This window comes from Apis mellifera, linkage group LG3, assembly GCF_003254395.2.
Source record: "Apis mellifera strain DH4 linkage group LG3, Amel_HAv3.1, whole genome shotgun sequence".
Classification (NCBI taxonomy): domain Eukaryota; kingdom Metazoa; phylum Arthropoda; class Insecta; order Hymenoptera; family Apidae; genus Apis; species Apis mellifera.
The window spans coordinates 9,989,044-10,010,133 of NC_037640.1; the positions used below are offsets into that span (position 1 = coordinate 9,989,044).

General features: G+C 35.6%; 1 protein-coding gene across 2 annotated transcripts in view; it reads left to right on the forward strand.

The window, feature by feature from the left end:
• LOC724885 (zinc finger protein 395) overlaps positions 1-21,090 on the forward strand; it is a 98,330-nt gene that overhangs the window by 51,722 nt on the left and 25,518 nt on the right. For both annotated transcript variants that reach the window (XM_006566788.3, XM_001120785.5), the window contains exons 3-4: positions 15,959-16,176; positions 16,513-16,820. In XM_006566788.3, the coding sequence (XP_006566851.1) occupies positions 15,959-16,176; positions 16,513-16,820 (526 nt within the window). The remainder of the gene's footprint in view (positions 1-15,958; positions 16,177-16,512; positions 16,821-21,090) is intronic.

Genomic DNA, 21,090 nt, shown 5'->3' on the forward strand with positions numbered 1-21,090 from the left:
TTGAAAACGTTATTCGATTAATCTTGCTTTCTCTTTTCTTGGTTTCTAAATTGAAATTCTCGTAAAAATAAGTAAAAATTCTTTAAATATCCTCTAATGTGCTCGGTTGGACATTAATGGGGGACTTTCACTCGCGAGACGCACACAGCCAAGACAGTCGAACAATTCGTACACGGCGTTAGCCGTGCGAATATTCGATCATTATCAACGACAACGCGTTTTTTCCCGCTGGGAAATATTTCTACAAAAATTTCCATTTTCACAAAGGGATCCGTTACTATCCCCTCTAATATTCTTATTATTATTATTATTATTCAAGTTCGCATTATTTAAATTTCAATTCGAGACATCAATTTTCTCACAATGCTCTATCTAATCTTCTTTTTTCCAATATAAAATTCCCTGTTCTTTCGAAAGAAACTCGGAAATAAAACTTTCTCACTCGCAGTGGTATCGATTTGCCGTTCATCGTTCTCTCGAAACTTCGAAATCGATCTGGAACGATGGTGGAATTCGAGTTTTAAACCGCTTTAAAGAGTTTTTTTCGGACGAGCATATCGAAAACGATCGAAACTTTTCATTCTTGTTCGATTTCCGTTCTATCGATGCGTTCAAGCAATTCAAGCAAGCATAAGAAGGGGATAAGAAGGAGGAGGAGGAGGCAAAGAGAGGAAGAAGAGAGTCTCGGAAAAGCAAGGTCTCGAGCGACGAAATATGCCAACAGACGTGATCTTGACCCACAGACGACGAGCAACTGGCACATGTCATTCTCGTCGTCCACGAAATCCTCTCCTCTCCTCTCACCGATCATTTTCCATTTACGGGCTTTAAATACTCTCTCTCTCTCTCTCTCTCTCTCTCTCTCTCTCTCTCTCTCTCTCTCTCTCTCTCTCTCTCTCTCTCTCTCTCTCTCTCTCTCTCTCTCTCTCTCTCTCTCTCTCTCTCTCTCTCTCTTCTCTCTCTTCTCTCTCTCTCTCTCTCTCTCTCTCTCTCTCTCTCTCTCTCTCTCTCTCTCTCTGCGTGTGTGTGTGTGTGTGTGTGTGTGTGTGTGTGTGTGTGTGTGTGTGTGTGTGTGTGTGTGTGTGTGTGTGTGTGTGTGTGTGTGTGTGTGTGTGTGTGTGTGTGTGTGTGTGTGTGTGTGTGTGTGTGTGTGTGTGTGTGTGTGTGTGTCCTCTTCTCTTTTCGTTCCACGTGTTTTTTGTTCGTTGGAGAAATTTACGAATTTGATCTTAAAATATATATCGAAGGAGTTGAACAAGGAGATGAAATATTTAGAGTTTGTTACAAAGTTTGATACTTTGGATACACGATAATTTGTATCGTTATTTTTTTCTACGTTTTTTTCTAAACGTCACGGTTGAGAAAAAGAAATAATGTACGATAATTCCGAGCTACTTGTAACTCTTGACTGTTGACTCGTTGTTACGTAAAGGGAAATTTCGAAAAAGAATTTTTTCACGGCGCAACGGGCACGACGAGTTGATTTATATGGTGTATATCTTGTTCGTTATTCGTAAATTACAGTAAATACGTGATTTTGTGTACACCGAGCAAACAGAGAGAGGTTGGTGTCGATCAGCCGGCATTCCTGCCATTTCTCCATTTGTATAAAGGACGTTAATCTTTCTTCAACGGAATTATCGTATCTCTTTCTTCTCTTTTGTTTATAATTTGAAAGATTTCGATTTGGGTTAATTCGATTGGATTCGAAATGGATTATTCCTTTTCGAAAATATTAGGGCAAACGTTAGAATTTATATATATGTAATAGAACGTTTGTGGGTTGAAATAATAGAAAGAAGTGTTGGTTGAAGTTATAAACGCATAAAAGAAAAAATTAGTCGACCTGTTTGTCGTAAACACCGTTAATTCTAACGTATTGCGAATCCATTAAATATTAATATATGCCACCGACTATTTCCATAACTACTCGGTTAACGAATAAATTTCAATAATTTTATTTATCTGTTGTTTGAGAAATATCATCCAACGCAATAAACCGATAAAGTAGAAACGTGCTATTCAATGCTGTCCAAATTATCTAGCCAAACTCGAGAAATTCCTAAAAGAAAAAGTTATCTCAAAATAGCTTGATCTTCCTACAAACTGTACTTTTCTTCATGGAATCTTCAACCACGAAGAAAATTAAAATTCCATGAAAAATCTCTAAAAAAGAATCACTTGAAAATATAGAATCCTCCTCCAATCCTCTATCTCATCGCAAAATCCTTTCCTTTCCACATCTTATAAAAATGTTTCATAAAAAAATTCACAATTTTTATTAATCTTCAGATATACCACGATTAAACCAAATTTCATGAAGAAACTAAATATCCTAAAAAAAAAATCATTCTCCAAACTCAAGATATAAGGATTATGAACGAACAACTTTTAAAAATGTTCTAAAAAAAATTATAAATCTTCAGATATACCACGATTAAACCAAATTTCATAGAAAAACTAACTATCCTTAAAAAAAAATCATTTCAAAATATAGAATCTTTTTTAACAAGTCTTTTTCTAAAACCGTCTAAAAATCTTTCAAAAAAAAAATCCCAATTTTTCTCAATCTTCAAACACAAACCACGATTAAACGAAATTCCATGGAAAAACTAAAACTCCTAAAGAAAACATAGTTCAACAAAGTATAGAATCCTTTTCCAAATCCTCTATCTCATCACAAAATCCTTTCCTTTCCACATCTTATAAAAATGTTTCATAAAAAAATTCACAATTTTTATTAATCTTCAGATATACCACGATTAAACCAAATTTCATGAAGAAACTAAATATTCTAAAAAAAAATCATTCTCCAAACTCGAGATGCAAGGATTATGAACGAACAACTTTTAAAAATGTTCCAAAAAAAATTCCCAATTTTTATAACTCTTCAGATATATCACGATTAAATCAAATTTCATGGAAAAACTAAATATTCTTAAAAAAAATCATTTCAAAATATAGAATTCTTTTTAACAAGTCCTCCTCTAAAACCATCTTCCAGAAAAAAAAATTCCAATTTTTCTCAATCTTCAAACATAAACCACGATTAAATGAAATTCCATAGAAAAACTAAAATCTTTAAAGAAAACATAATTCAAAATATAGAATCCTTTTCCAAACCCTCTATTTCATCCTTTCGTTCGAGATCATGCAAAAGTTAACGAATAATCTAAAAATCTTTCAAAAAAAAAAAAAATCCCAATTTCTCAATCTTCAAACACAAACCACGATTAAACGAAATTCCAAGAAAAAACCAAAACCCCTAAAGAAAACATTTTCTAAATCCTCTATCTCATCGCAAAATTCTTCGCCAAGTCGAGATCGTACAACAACAAAAAAAAAAAAAACCCCAATTTTTCTCAATCTTCAAACACAAACCACGATTAAACGAAATTCCATGGAAAAACCAAAACTCCTAAAGAAAACATAGTTCAAAGTATAGAATCCTTTTCCAAATCCTCTATCTCATCACAAAATCCTTTCCTTTCCACATCTTATAAAAATGTTCCAAAAAAAAATTCCTAATTTTTATTAATCATCAGATATACCACGATTAAACTAAATTTCATGAAGAAACTAAATATCCTAAAAAAAAATCATTCTCCAAACTCGAGATGCAAGGGTTATGAACGAACAACTTTTAAAAATGTTCCAAAAAAAATTTCCAATTTTTATAAATCTTCAGATATATCACGATTAAATCAAATTTCATGGAAAAACTAAATATCCTTAAAAAAAATCATTTCAAAATAGAGAATTCTTTTTAAGGATTCCAAACCCTCATCACAAAATCCTTTCCTTCGCCAAATCGAGATCCTACAAAAATCAGCGAATAATCTAAAAATCTTCCAAAAAAAAAAATCCCATTTTTTCTCAATCTTTGAACACAAATCACGATTAAATTCCAAATAGAAAAATTCCAAAACCCCTGAAAAAAGAATTATTCCAAAGACCCAAGAACCCCATTTCGTCCCTTTATCACCCCATCGATAACGAAGAGCAGGATTCGCAGAATCCCGCGACCTTCGTTCTCCGAGCGGAGAACGGAAGGGTTGTTGGAACGAACGCCTGGGTCCAAAGCTGATCGGGTGGGGCGGGGAGGTGGAAGTTAGCCTTACACCGGCGCGCGCGAGAGGTTGAGGCCGCGGTACACGAGGGTGGTTGAAAGGTGGCTTAACGAATAGTGGGTCGTGGCAGGCTGGGGCCAGCGGATCTAGGCCGATCGATAGAGCTACGTAGCCAGCGGTGCGGAGAGCCGCGTGGAATAAATGGGTCAGGTACACGGAGGGCCACGCGTCGCTCTCATCCTTCCTGTCTCTCCTCCTCCTCCTCCGTCGCGCCATCTACGATGCGCTCTCTCCCTCTCTCTCGAAACTTTTCCCTCTTCGTGCACGTGCCACCGCATACACGAAACCGAATCTCTCGTAATAGGCGACGGTGATGATGGTGGTAGTTGGCCGCTACTTGTTGACGAGGAGGGGTTGAAGGGGTTGAGGAGGAGTAAGAAAAATTGCGGCGCGAAAAGGATGAGAAGAGGATGGTTCCAACGACCCACGCTCTCCTCCCTTCCTTCCCTTCTCTTCGACTGGTCAAGGGGTGGGTCACTCTCTATCCGGAATCTGGGCCAATGAAACGAGAACGGTACACGTGCACCAATACATCGACCCGGCGCATCGTTCGTCTCCGTGTGTGCGCCTGTAGTAACTCAAGTTCAACGAGAAGTAGAATGTTATATCGCGCGGTGAGAAAAAACCGAAGGTGGAGACCTTCGCCTCGTGGCGAAGATGTTTGGTAGCCACTTTCCTGCTGCTCGTGCCTTTTGTTCCTTCGATTCAATGGCCACAGGGACGCATACTCGTTCTGATGAACTCGGGTTGACTAATTAGAGAGACAAGTTGCTTGCGCGATCAGAGAAAGTATCAGCTCGCTTGGGTGCGAATTTTTCTCCGTTTTTGCTCGCTGTGGCGGGTGATGATCCTCCTTTCGTTTGTATATAACGGAGGTTTTGGATGAAGATGTATATTTGGAGAGAATTTTGGAGATCGAGAGATTGGATAAGGATTCAAGAATTCTTAAGTGATTTATTAAGGGACTCGAGATCGATTATAATGGGTTGGATGGATCGATCATTCGAAAATATGCGAGCTAGCTTTGCTTTGGATTTTCATAGGAGATAGGTGTCTTTCATTTGTGAGACATAACCTAAAAAATAAACCTTAGAGAACCCTAGAGCTAAAATAAAAGTATTTATATAAAATTTTTATATAATTTAATTTATTTTAATATAATATATAATTAATTATATTTTAATATAATTAATTTATTATATTATATTTTAATATAATATATAAATTATATTTTAATATAATTAATTTATTATATTATATTTTAATATAATATATAATATTGAATAATTTATATTCAATTTTATATATTATTTATATAGATAATTTATATAGAATTGAAAAGAAAAAATCGAGAAATTTTTAAAAATTATTCTCTCCGTTTATATTTTTCTTCTATTTTGATAGAACTTTTCCCTTTTTTTTGAAAAAAGTTTTCAAATCAAAACTTGAGACGCGAATTCTCCTTGGTCTAACGAAGATGAAAGATTCGCGCAAGTTCTCCCATTTGTCAATTATCCGAGGACGAGAATGAAGCCGGAGAAAGTTGTTTCCCCGATAACAGCGGCCGTAGTTGATTAATAATCGTCTCGAGAGATGTTAATCGCTAAACGTATTTTTTTTTTTTTTTTTCCTACGAGTTTGACGCAAATTTGCGAGAAAAAAAAGTATGGACGAATTTAATTCGTTCTTGGAGATATATATTCGTTTCGTTGCCTCTTCCTATCCGTTAATTATTCAGAGACAAATTGAATTGGAAGCGGATGACTGGACGAAATGATCATAGATCGAGACACGACTCCCAAGATACGATATTTTTCTCTGATAATTCAAAAAGAAAATACTTGCTTTATATATATTTTCGATTAGATCAATTACATTTTTTACGAAACTCGATAAAAGAAAAAGATGAATAATTCTCCAAGATTAAATCTCTAAGATTTTTATCTAAGATTAATTTATTCCTTCCACACAATTCCAATAAATAGCTAAAAATTAATGGATCTAACGAATATATCTCTTTTCTCTTTCACAACTGAAAAAAGATTTTCTTAGATGCGTATAAATTATCCTCGATGACGAGCGAGAGAGAAAAAAAGGAGAATTCAATTCTATTCGTATTTACGTAAGCATTTGCAAATCTTCTTCTGCACACGCCACGCGATATTTTACCCGGAATAGAGAGATTAATAAAAACACTTTTCATCCATACCGATTACATAAGAATAAAAACACATCATTCCATTTCAACTAATTCCCAGAGAAATCATTTTCCAAAGGATTATATTATCAATTACGATAATAAATATGAGAAAAATCGAAGAAGTCCATATATTTTGCCCTATATTTTAAACCGTGGATTTTTAATTATTTAATATTTAATAGTGATCCAGTAATTAGAGGGTATCGATGAATAAATCTTGAGATAATTGCAAATACTGCTCCTATCGAAAGAGCACAATGAAAGTGTCCAACAACGTAACATGTATCATGAAGAATAACGTCAATTGAAGAATTAGATAATATAATTCCTGTTAATCCACCAATAGTAAATAATATAATAAAACCTAAAAATCATAAAACTAATAAATATTTAATTTTAATTTTGCACCATGTGTAATCATCTAAAAACTTTAATTCCTGTAGGAACAGCAATAATTATTGTTCCTATCGAAAGAACACAATGAAAGTGTACAACAACGTAACATGTATCATGAAGAATAATGAAGAATTAGATAATATAATTCTTGTTAATCCACCAATAGTAAATAGTATAATAAAACCTAAAGATCATAAAACTAATAAATATTTAATTTTAATTTTGCACCATGATAAGACCAATCATCTAAAAACTTTAATTCCTGTAGGAACAGCAATAATTATTGTTCCTATCGAAAGAGTATAATGAAAGTATCCAACAACGTAACATGTATCACGAAGAATAATATCAATTGAAGAATTAGATAATATAATTCACCAATAGTAAATAGTATAATAAAACCTAAAAATCATAAAACTAAAATAAATATTTAATTTTAATTTTGCACCATGATAAGACTTGCCAATCATCTAAAAACTTTAATTCCTGTAGGAACAGCAATAATTGTTGCTGAAGTGTATCAACATTTAATCCAAAACTGTAAAAATATACGATAAATCCTAAAAATCCAATTCCTAATATTCCTAATATTAAATTATACCTAAATTCCCAAAAATTTCTTTTTTTCCTTTATTACAATATGGGAGATTGATCCAAATCCAGGTCCAAAATTAAAATATAAACTTGTGGATGACTAAAAAAGAGAGATTCGCAAGGGGTTGGTTTCGTTATAAATTCGAGGCTGCGATCGGGGGAATTGGGTCGGGGAATAGGGTCGACTTTGTCGAAATCAGGTTGTCCGGGTTGTGTCCTGGCTTGGAATCGGGTCGCTCGATAGAGGCCAGCCGGCTTCTACCGCGTTCCTGTATCCGGTGAACTGACCCCGCTCTTCGACTCGGTAACCCGGATATCGTTTCGAAACTGGATCGATGCACTCGCGCTCCTTATTATGGGGTGTTGCGGGTTGCGCCCTCGAGAGAGAGAGAGGGAGAGACAGTGTTCGTGTTCGTAAGACGTTGGGTTTCGATCGGTTTTACGGGGGATAAGTGAAAGAGGGGAATAGGTGAAAGAGGGTGGAAGAGGGAGTTTGTTCGTGGAAGAAAGGAAGGAAGGATGGGGGTAAAATGCAAATGTGGTTGGAATAGAGAGAGGTATCTTGTCTTGGGTGTTGGAAGAAAATTCGTAAGGAAATTGATCGATGACTTTTTTGATGAAAGTTGATTAATTGATTTAGAAATTAATTTTCTATTAGTCTTTGTCTATTGCGAAGGTAAATGGATGGTCGATGGATTTTTCATGATTTTTAAATCAAAGTGATTGGATTCAATTTTCCGAACGAATAAACGATTTTTAAAATTGGAAAAAAATTTAGAGAAACTGTGGTAATGACGATATCGTTATCCATTCGATAGGTGTAAGAGGATTTTCCTGGGAGAATCTAAATTAAAGGATTTTTAAATTCAATTCCTTTAGCCGGAGCCCGTAAAACGAAAAGGCTATTGGTTCTCGAGTGTATTGGAAAAGGTATCCGAATAAAAATTCCCTTTCTCCTATTAAAACGGAATTAAACCCTTCCGAATGAAAAGACTTCTAAATCCAATTCGTTAAATCGAAAAAGAGAAGAAAGGAAAACTGCGACACCATTTGTTCAATATTCATACATTGGAAAAAGTATCCAAAAATATAAACAATTTTACTACTGTTAAACTTAAATTACAAAAAATTTCTAACAAATTCTTCGAACCGAACTCGTAAAATATTTTCGATATTCGTTCCAAATTCGAACAAAAATTTTCTTTCCACTTTCAAAAATTAAAACAAAAGAAAATTGCGATTATTTGTCGGTTCAATATCCAAAAATAGAAACAATTCTACTGTTAAATTTAAATTTCTAAATCTAATTCTTTGAACTCGTAAAAAAAAAAACCATTTTCGATATTCCAAATTCGAACAAAAATTTTCTTTCCACTTCTAAACCCTTCCAAAAACGAAAAAAAAAAGAAACTACAACATGCTGTTCGATATCCATAAAAAAAAATTTTCTCTTTACCATTAGACTTGAATCAAAAAATTTCTAAACCCAATTCTTTGAACTTGTAAAAAAAAAAAACCATTTTCGATATTCCAAATTGGAACAAAAATTTTCTTTCCACTTCTAAACTCTTCCAAAAACGAAAGAAAAAAAGAAACTACGACATAATGTTCGATATCCATAAAAAAAAAATTTTCTCTCCACCATTAGACTTGAATCAAAAAAAATATCTAAACCCAATTCCTTAACTGCTTAAAGCTCGTGAAAGGCCAATTCTTCCAAAAATTAAAAAAGAAAAACTACGACATCGCTGTTCGATATCCATGATAAAGCGTATCCACAAAACTAAAAAGAATTTTCTCTCCACCATTAGATTTAAATCAAAAAAATATCTAAACCCAATTCCTTAACCCTTCTTAAAGCTCGTGAAAGGCCAACTCTTCAAAATTAAAACGAAAGAAAAAAAAGAAAAACTACAACATCCATACGCTGAAAAAGCGTATCCACAAAACTAAAAAGAATTTTCTCTCCGCCATTAGATTTAAATCAAAAAAATATCTAAACCCAATTCCTTAAACCTTTGCTTAAAGCTCGTGAAAAATAAAGGCCATTGTCATCGATTCAACGACGAACAATAATTTTCCTTCCAACAAAAATTCAACAAAAATTGAACGAAAATAAAATATTACAATTCGAAAGCCTCGTTGAAACGAAACGAAACGAAAGATAAAAAGCGCCGATCCGGAAAAGTCGTGGCCGGCTAGCAACACACGGGTTTTCGCGTGGCCAGGCGCACCACCACGGGTCCTCCTCCTAGTGACCCAGTTCCTCCCCCCCCTCGGCCACGCGAGGGGGATGCCGCCCCGAATATGGATCAACGTGCTTCCCGACCCATATAGAGAGAAGTGCATTACGGTTTCTGGGGCAACCGCGAGCGTGGGTACACCAGGGGTACGCCAGGACACGGAATCAGCCTCTCCCCTTTACCAACCGCCTCACCCAGTCCAAGTCCGATCGGCGCCGAGGGAAAATTAGATCGAAGATGAAACGACGCATACTGTACGTAAGAAAGAACGTAGAAGCTTCTGCTCTCTCTGGTAGACGCTCTTTTCTCTAACCTGATATCTTTTGTTATTTGTTCTTATTTTGGGATTTTGTTTGCTGGAATTTTAGAAATTTTTTTTTTCTTTTCTTTCGAGAGGAAATAATATAAGGCAGATAGATAATAAGTTACTTTTTATATACTCGTTTATACATTTTATTATATACTCGTAGATTTTAGATTTTACACGAGGAATTTTGTATTATATATGGCTTCCATTTTTATCGCTTGAGTAAATTTTTGTTGAAAGAAAGACGAGATTAGTCGAAGGTTACATGCGTGGGGATCATTGATCGAGTTGTTCTGAGAAACTCGTTTCTTAATTTGATCTTATTTTTTTCCTGGAAACTTTAAGAATATTTTCTTTTCGTTAATTCTTTTTTTATCATTGTGATAAAACGAACTATATATATATATAATAGCAACAATATTAGGAGTAATATTGGAAAAAATTTCTCCAAGATTTCGTATTCATATTAGCCTGAACATTTAGCAATATTATATTTACCATTAACTGCCAATATTACTTTTCTCATTATTTGCCCATTGAACCATAACGCATTATTGGAGCCATTTGGACAAAATGCCCTCGATACTCGATCGTAAAACTTCTCTACCTGAAAAATAACGGTACAACCGCCATTAACCTGGAAAATCCCTACCGCCATTACGCGTCTAATCCTCTAATGGGTATAGTCGGAAAGGATTAAATGTGATCGTTGTCACGTTTTTCCAATCGATATATAGTTTGAAGAAATTTTTTGAAGATCGTTGAAGGATGGGGGAGGGGCGATTACTTACGATCCCTCTCCTCGATCATTGCTCGTTCTCAACGTTGCACAACGTCGTTATCGAGATGATAACGCGATGAAATATAATTTTAGTAGCACGCGAACGTGTGCACACTTCCGTTTCTCGCTAATTGATCGACTCGTTAATGATTATATCTTTTTTTTTTTTCCCTCCTTTGTCATTATCGCAAATTATTATTGTAAATTATCTCTGATTGTTGTAATTTTATATATATATATATATATATATATATATAGGAATTTTAATATCCCTCGAATTGATTTATTGTTGAAAACGTTGACGAGCTCTTAACGACTTTTAATCTTTTTCGAAATGACGATTAGTGGTAGAACTCGAAATGGATTAAGATAAAATAATCTAATCGGTGTGTTTAGAGCAATTCGATCGAAATGATTCTGAAAATCATCATTTTCACGCGATAATGGAAAAATGTGTATAATAAAATTGCTCATCTCGATTGAAATATCTAAAAGTAATAAAAACGTTACGTGTATTATACTATGAAACTGGAACAGGCGAACCTGTCCTGTCGGCTCCACAAAGGGTTGAAATCCACGGACGTTAATTGAAAAACTTGGATCTCTCCCCTTCCAGTGATATGTTCGCTTATACCTGTGCGCGATTGAAAAAAATGTATATTTTCAAGACATTTAAAATATTACAAATTTTAATTCTTAATTTCTAAATATCATTATTATTATTACACAAGTCACATAAAAACCTCAATCAAATTATCAAAAAAAATGAAGCAGATATATATATATATATATATATATATATATATATATATATATACAATTTCCAGAATATTTTTATTTTATTTAAAATATTACAAATTTTAATTCTTAATTTCTAAATATTATTATTATTATTATTACATAAAAACCTCAATCAAATTAAATCCTCCACGAAGCAGATATATATATACAATTTCTAGAAATATTTTTATTTTATTTAAAATATTACAAATTTTAATTTCTAAATATTATTATTATTGTTACACAAGTTACATAAAAACCTCAATCAAATTATCAAAAAAAAATGAAGTAGATATATATATACAGTTTCCAGAATATTTTTATTTTATTTAAAATGTTACAAATTTTAATTTTTACATAAAAACTTCAATCAAAAAAAAATGAAGCAGATGTATATATACAGTTTTCAGAATATTTTTATTTTATTTAAAATATTACAAATTTTAATTCTTAATTTCTAAATATTATTATTACATAAAAACCTCAATCAAATTAAATCCTCCACGAAGCAGATATATATATACAATTTCCAGAATATTTTTATTTTATTTAAAATATTACAAATTTTAATTCTTAATTTCTAAATATTATTATTACATAAAAACCTCAATCAAATTAAATCCTCCACGAAGCAGATATATATATACAATTTCCAGAATATTTTTATTTTATTTAAAATATTACAAATTTTAATTCTTAATTTCTAAATATTATTATTATTACATAAGTTACATAAAAAATACCTCAATCAAATTATCAAAAAAAATGAAGCAGATGTATATATACAGTTTCCAGAAATATTTTTATTTTATCGTCAAAAATTCGGTACGTTTCAATGAAAAGCGTAAAAAAAATCAGTAGAAAAAAAAGAGATAGATAGATAGAATAAGAAAAGAGAAAGAGTGGGATCATCGATCGCGCGAAGCTTCTCACCAGGTTTTTCTCACGGCCCAATTTCGATTTTCGTGAACGGTGCTTGCTCGCGATTAACACGCAACGCGCGCGTCAAAGAAAAGGGAACGGGGGGAGAAAAAGCGTCGACGCGGTCGACGACGAGGAGGAAGATTATCCCGGTCCACCTTGACTCGCGATCGTCGAACGGTCCACCAAGTACAAGGCAGCCGGTGGAATTATTCGATGCCGCGCTGCTATCGAGCCAATTTACTTTCTCTTTCGTTTTTGCAGCGTTTCGCGAGCAGCGTTCTAGCGAGGCAAAGCGTGGCGGCGTCTCTTTAATTAAAACGACAGCGACACGGATAAGCGGTTTTTCGAGATCGAAAATTGTCCGAGCTGTCAACCGTGATGCTTGTAACCTTCGAGGGTGATTTTTGAAAGTCGAGATGCGGTAAAGTTCTTGCGGAATATGGATCGAATGAAACGAATTTTAGGCCGCGTTCGAAAGAAAAAAAGTTTCTTTTTCTTTGTCTGTTCAATTGTGCTCTTCGATGATTAATTATTTAATGATATTTTTCTTTCTTTTCTTATTTATTTTTATCGATTCCTTACGAAAAGCAAAAATAACCAAAATTTGTTTCATTTTTTATAATCGTTTAAAAATTTCTGTGAAGTATTTTCGTAGGTATATATACATATAATACTTTAGATTGGATTATAGCAACGAATAACCATAAATCCTCGGTTGAGCGTAGATGCCGTTTCTAACGGTATCCATGGTATACTTCGAAGTTTTCTTCCCCCACCCGACCTACCTTCAAGCGCGTTTCCACGCGGCACAACTCTCTTACTCCTCCTCCTCCTCCTCCTCCTCCTCCTCTCTTTCGTTTACCTTCCACTTACCTGTTGCAATTGCACGGTAATTATCGACCGATCGTAGTCTATCCATCTATCCCGACTTAACTTTCATGTGCTCGGTATTCGACTTATACGCACGATCACGAAAATGAGATGATCGGATTTGTATTTCTGTGTTTCGTTCTCGAACATTCAGAGAACGGATTAAACGGATCAGAATTTCACCGATTTTCCTCCACTTGCTATCGTTTTTCGCTCGTACGATAGAATTTCACGGTGTACGATCGACCGAAATACGAATATACCAATATATATATATATATATATATATATATATATATATATTTCTCTACCGTTAAAAGATTTTTAAACGGTATTTAGTTTACCAATTAATCATTATATGTCTCCCCAATAAGAAAGGACACTCTTCATTTTCTAGAAAAATCCCTTTAAGGTGAAACATGGTGCGCCTAATGGTCAATTTACAAAAGCATAACTGTACATCTGTTAAAATCGGACCTGCAGGCGATACATGACAAACAAAGAGCAGAGGGCGCCAGAGTAGATTTAGACCGAATAGAGTAAGCAGTGTTTGGGAAACAGTAGTGCCGAAAATCTCGTGCAATCGACGATTCTCCGATTTTCTCCATGTTTATTATTAAACACGTTCCATTGTGCACAGTGATCTATTACAGTGATGTGATTAGATTGAACAGTGATCTTGAAAGGCAGAGAGAAGGTGGTGTTACTTTCGAAATACCGTGTCTTCTAGTTTGTGCGTCATTCTGCCGGGTAAACGCGACGTTTCACTTTCGACTCTCCGATGTACCGCTCCGAGCGGAACGACTAAGCGGTGGCCTTGACTACGTTTCGCACCTCCCTTCCCTCCTCCCTCCCCCTCACCCCCTCTCCCTCCAACTTAAAGCGCACAGATATCGTGTCCTTCGTGTACACGTACTTCGTGTATCTCTGTTCCTCGTGTTGCCCGTACCCCGAACTGCTGCTCCATGGAGTTTGAGGCTGAAGTTCTAAGGTTTCTCGCTTCTCTGGAAAGTTCTGCGGAAAGCAGAAGGGAGAAAGAACTACACGGGTAGGTGAAACTTGTAGATCGTAGAAAGTGCATCGAGCGACGGGAACGGCAACAATGGTGAGGAGCAATGCTTGTTTCGGACGATTTCGGTCTCTTTTTTTTTCTTTTTTCTTTTCTCTTTCCCTCTCCTTCTCTCTTTTTTTTCTTTTCTCTTTCCCTCTCCTTCTCGTTTGTAGTGGATATTACTACCGGTGTTCCGTAAGATAAGGGAAGATAAAGCTAAAAGATTTAGGTTAGTTTTCCAACGATAATAAACTTTGTGTAACTTTAGATTCGACGTAGAAATTTAATTATTGGACGATAATTTTTATATATATTTCTCAAGTTCAAACGTGTAATAATGGTATAATTTTTTGAGTGTATTTATTTAACGTTGTAGTATATAAATTAGCTACAAAAAAATTTCTTTAAAAGTAAAATATCGGTATTTCCAATTAGAAGTAAAAATTACCTCGCGAGAAGGGATTGATACGCTAAGGTAACGAGAGGAAATTTTACCCTATAATTTCCTAGAAAGTTACAGGTTTCTATCGATTACTCGGTGTCGAGTGTCGAAACATCCGATCTACTTGCGATCTACCGTATCAAGGGGTGTCTTCCCCCAAGAAACTTATCTTTTACCTTTCGACACCGAGCAATCTTGCGAATCCTTCTAAACCATGAAAACTGACAATCTATCAAAATCATTTCGAATCTTTTCGTTCGTTCTGTAAAATTTCGAATAATTATAATACAAAAAAATTAAAAATTTTTTAGATTTAATAAACAATTGTCCGTTTGAATTATCAAATCAATCAGAATCGTCACGGAATATAATTATTTCTGAAATTACTGCAAAAGAATTAACGTAATATTTAAAAACTTTTGTTCCATTATATTCAATGTTCTACGACAAAAACTCATTAAACAGCGAAAGATCGGAAAGAGTGACAAAGTTAACCTAATTCGGGGGAGCAAGAAGCCGGTCGCGTGGTCATATCGTTGCCATCTTTACCGACTCTTCTTGGAAAATTGTAATTTACAGCACGTTGGAACATTACGGTACAACGACCGCCCCGACCAGTGGAATATCGACTGAAAAAAAAAAAAAAAAGAAAAAAACATTATTTTACGTAATTACAGAAGCGCGAAATTCCGGGAAAAGGCCGGCAACGATCCATTGTTGCTCTTTACGGACGACAGCCTCTTATTGTCGTGACGGACTACGTGTGTACTCGTGTTACGTTTTTAGTGGAGCGTTCTTCTACGAAAAACCGAGGAGGGAAAAAGGAAAGAGAGAGAGAGAGGGAGAAAAGAATGGAAAATCGTAGGAAGCGGGAAAACGAAACTTCCTCCGTTACGAAACTTGCGTGTTCGCCCGCTAATCTGCGTTACGTTACGCCGCGTATAGTATTACGTGAACAGATCACGTTTGTCGAGTTTTTACTTTGTCATCGGATCGTTTGTCGTTTCGTGTGTAACGCGCATGCGCGCACGATTGACGCGCATTCAACGGTTACGGAGTTCCAAGCGGGAAAAAACTTGAAGATTTGAAAAAGAACGAATGAAATTACAATTTCATCGTATTCAATCGTGTAATCGAATGAACTCGCGATAATCTAGACTGACCTAACCTAACTTAATTTCAACGAATCTTGAATTTACGATAATCTAACCCGCGAATCGTGGATTATCGATTGTTCCAGATCCAGAAAGCGGCGACCCAGCTCGAGCAACGATTCTGAACGATCGTTCAGCGGTTGGAGCGAGCGAATACCCCACGGATGTGGTCGCGAGGGGTGTCGCACAAACGAGCGCGGCGACTGCATGGACGAATGCACAGCCGCGCTAGTTCTCATGTCGCTCTCGTGCTCGCCACACAGCCCTCACAATCCTTTACCGTTACACTGCCAACATAATTACGGTTAGTATTACATTACATCTGAATAATCCCTGTATAAAATTATCGCGTTCATTTTAAAAAGAAAGATTATATATATATGAGCAAAGAAAAATTGATCAAAGAACGTAACTGTATATAAATTCAACCTTGCCTCGATGTCTGACGACAGGTTCTATCTAATCTCAAAGATTACTCGATCGCGACGATCTTTCAATCATTAATCTTCGAGTATGTAGATACAGAATATCGCCGTTTGAACGATTTTTTTTTCAAATCGAAAAAAATATTCTTAAGAAGAAAACTTTTGGGATGAAAAACGTTTAATTAGAAATTCTATTGCTATTTTCGATCGAGAAGGTTCCTGGGGAGGTCGAGGAGGCGGAGGTGGCGGCATGGTGGTCGGCTCGCCGGGAGTCGGCGGCACGTCCAACAGCAGCAGCAGCAGCGGGGCTTCGTGGCGTAGCGGCACCCCGAGCCCCCCCCTCAGCGACGAGGGGGCGCCCAGTTCCCTGTGGCCGACCTCGGCCCACTCCTCGCACAATCAACAGCACTACCCTTACAACGTGTCCGGATCGTCGTCGAGCAGCACCCCAGGCTCGACCACCACTCTGGACGAGGGCATAGTGCCCGACTACCTCGAGGAGCAACACCCCCGAAAGAAGAAGGTAAGTTCGATGCGATCTTTTTTATCGATCGATCGATCGATGGAGATAGAGTAGGGAGAAGTTTGCTTATCGTGCGAGATAAGGACGATTCCGTTTACGGAAAACGGTTGGTTGGCGAATCGTGAACTTGGCCTTGGAACAGCCTAGGGAAAATTATCTTGTCGTTTTATTGTCGAGCTAAGCAGGTTCTTGATTCTTCCTTTTATGGCAGAGTTATTTTTTGCTTTATCGCCGAGGGGTGACGCGCGAGATTAGTCATCTTAATCGTCATGGATATATTTAGAAGGTTGTTTCTTCTCGAAGGATAGAAGAGGTTTTTTCTGGAAAAGCTCGCGTCGTTTTTGGTGGTGGTTCGATGGTGTTTGAAGGCTTTTTCTTTTGCATTTATTTGTTTATTTTTTTTTTTTTTTGCGATATGGAGAATATTTCGCGAATATTTTTTCAATTCGTGCGATAAATCCTGATGGATTTGGTTCTCCTCCGGGGATACGTTTATACTTTGTGGAGATTGTGTTTTAAAAAAAAGCAGATTCCCCGCGGAAAAGAATCTACGAAAAATTTACTTTTACTCGTTACTTTCTTCCCATCTTCCACTTTTACTTTCGCACTCGCGTTTCCTTATCGCTTCTCGTGCGTCATTTTTCTCGACAACAAAGTTGCAAAAAAGTTTCGCAAACTTCTCTTTCGAGATAAGATTAAAAAAGCTACTTTTATTCATTTTTTCTCTCTTTCTCTCTCCTTCTCTTTCTTGCACACAGGTATTCTTCCATCCACGAGAACACCATATTTCAAACTTCTTATCTAAATATTAATTCAAATCGCAAAATGTCGCAAAAAGGAAAAAAAAAATTGCGCACAATTATCCGAGAGATTCCACTATTAACAAATTCCTTCGTTTTACACGCTTGAACAGCGAAGTTTCATCGTGAAGATCCTCCACCTCCTCCTCCTCCTCCCCCCTCCCTGTCTCCGAAATTATCATCGTGTTGGGGGACGCACAATTAAATCGGTTCACAAGGCGTGGCGGGCTTATCTGCTCGAACTTGTAGCCCCTTCCGCGTTCTACTAAGCCTACATTTAATTAACGACAAACGAGAGGCTGATAAAGCCGGTCGCACTTGCGTAACGTCATACACCGAGCTCGAACGCGTCCGTGCGATCTTTTAGGGCGAGGAGAAAACGCGGTGGTGGTGTGTCCTTTTCTAACGAAGTGCCCAAGTGTCGCTTCAGTGACGACGGCTCGCGTGGAGAGAGAGGAGTGGGGGGTATGTACCGACCGAGGGTAGTCGAACCGTGACAATTTTGTCGTGCGCGAGAGGAAATGAAATCGTTCGAATCGTGTTCGTTGAGTCGTTTTGCTTACAATTTTATCGACAATTAAGTTTAGTTTTTTCTTAGAAATGTTTCAAACGTTTGGGAAAGGAGTTTGAAACGAAATGTGTGAGTGTCGGTGGTTTTTGAACGATGAACGATCGAGTCGGTTGAAGGATCAAGTGGAAGGATATAGGTTAGGTTGAAACGTAGGTTAATAGAAGAGTTTTTGATCGAGATAAAAGAGTGGATTATTCTACGAAAACGACGAGGTATGTGTTGGTTAACATTGAATTGTTGGAAAACATTTTATATTTCTACAATTTTTTTATCTCTTTGATTTATAAGCGACGAACGTGTCGCGATAAGTCTTCCAGGGATCGCGTTGTGTATCGCGTTTGATTACGCAGCATCTGTTTACGATGTGTATTTCGGATATTATCCGAAATGTTTATATGTGGCGCGACGTATCGTAATCCCCGTCTTCCTCGAAAATTTGATTAACGACGCTTAAGAAATAATATAAAGCAACGTAAAATATCATTGCGTTACCGACTTATTTTCCAAGTATAAGTTTTCGTTGATCGACTCGCTTGTCGTTTTAAATTCTCGGATTATTAAATTCCAGTAATTGTAATAACTGTATCCTTATGCAACTTCGTTATCGTTTATCGTAATAAGCGAATACTCGCTCTAATTCCATTTCCTAACCTTAAATTTTGAATCAATTATAAACGGTATAATAAAAGCACAATACGCGTTTCATTTCAGCTTTTTTATTATTTTCGCAGTAGACAATCGATAATTCTAAGAGAATTATATTATTTTGTGTGGTAGAGAAAGAAATAAGTTTCTTCATCTCCATTGAGACGAAACAAAATAGAAAATTGATGGAAATAGATTCGATGGAAACTCTTCATTATATTAAATAGAAAAGAATAATGAAAAATTAAATCTTTCGGAAACGGCGTCTAAACGAAATTTCCTCGATATCGTGTCCCCATCAAATAATTTCTCTTCACTCGATCGTTTTCTCAATCGTGAACGACGCACAGTTACGAAACGTGTAAGACGTCTCGTTTTCACCCGGGGCTCTAAGGAAAAAAGAGAGTGGAAAAGAGAAAGAGAGAAGGAAAAAAAAAAAGAGAAAAGCACCGGAATCGTCTGAATGCAGAGCACGCCAATAACGGTGTAACCTTGCCACGCTCGAACGATCGAGAATCTCGCGTTTAGATTTTCATTCGGATCCATTCTAAACTCCATCTGCGTTCCAACCATCGGTTCAAACGATTTTTTTTCAATTTTTTTTTTTTTTTGGTTTGAATCCGGAAAAGATTTCACTCTTGTTGAAAAATATATGTGCGATTAAAAGTGTTTTTATGCTTACGTTTAGAGCAAATGTAGATAAATTCGAGAAATTTTTCTCAGAGATTAATTTACGAGTACACATATAAAGTAAGAATTTTTGTTGATACATTCTGATTATCGGGAAATTAAGATCTAGATAATTAACGCTCGATTAATTGCCGTTCTATTATTACGAGTCGTAAAAATTTCTATTCCTCATTTTTGAAGGAATGAATAACACGATCTATGAAATATTCAGCTTATTTTGAAAATTTGGTAATACATTTTCGATCATTTTTACGAATCTAAAGTTTAGCAAAGTTTTTACGATGTTCCTTTGTAATTAAACTAAATTAAATTTGTAAAGAAATGTACGAGATCAAACTGGTGGTTTAGATTTTGGAAGCGTGTGAAATATTTTGAATTGAAATTTAATTTCCCCGAGCAGTGACAGTATAGAACATGATCTATGAAATATTCAACTTATTTGATATTTGGAAAATTTGGTAATACATTTTTGATCATTTTTACGAATCTAAAGTTTAACAAAGTTTTGACGATATTCCTTTGTAATTAAACTAAATTAAATTTGTAAAAAAATATACGAAATGAAACTGGTGGTTTGGGTTTTTGGATTAGAAACGTGTAATGATTGAAATTTAAAATTTTCTTTGAGCAGTGATAGTATAGAACACGATTTATGAAATATTCAGCTTATTTAATATTTGGAAAATTTGGTAATATTCGATAATTTTTACGAATCTAAAGTTTAGCACAATTTCAACGATATTTCTTTGTACGTTGATAAAAATTTTTAAATTAAATTTGTAAAAAAATATACGAGATCAAAAATCATACTGGTTTAGGTTTTGGGTTGGAAGCGTGTGATGATTGAAATTTAAAATTTTTCCCAAACAGTGACGGTATAGAACAGTAGTAGTGTTAGAGTGGATGGAATTAGGAGAGGATTAAATCGTGACGAATATTCGACGAGGAAATTCGAAATTCTCCGGCTATCAACGAGCGGGAATGTACGTGTGGAATACGAAAAAAGTCGAACGAAGGGAACGGAACGAAGTAAAAGTGGAGAACTTTTGATGTAACACGAAAGCAACAAGGCAAGGATTGAATATAGAATATACCTGGGAACCAAACCTGCATACTTCATTTTTCCTTTCTTCAAAAAAAAAAAAAAAGAAAAGAAAAGAAGATTGATTTTCGAAAAAAGTTAATAGTTTTTTCCCCCCTTAAGATACAATTTCTACCTTTCTTTTTTTCCTTAGTCATCTCATTAAATTTTCTCCAGTCACGAAGACATTAACTTCGAGAAAACTTTTCAAATATCATTCCTAAATTTCCTACACACTTATCCAAAAACAATCAACAATCTTCGTAAAATCTCTCCACGTGTCTATTAATCTCTTATCCAAAACACAGTTTCTTCATCCTTAACTTGGATCTTTAAAGAAAAAAAAGAAAAATAAAAGGAACATACACGTGTAATATATTTAGATGGCCCACTTTTCATCTTCGAACTCGAGCATTGTGAACTTGAGCATAGTAATGGCCACCGATCGCAATCGTCGGTTGATCGTGTGTTAAGACGCGTCTG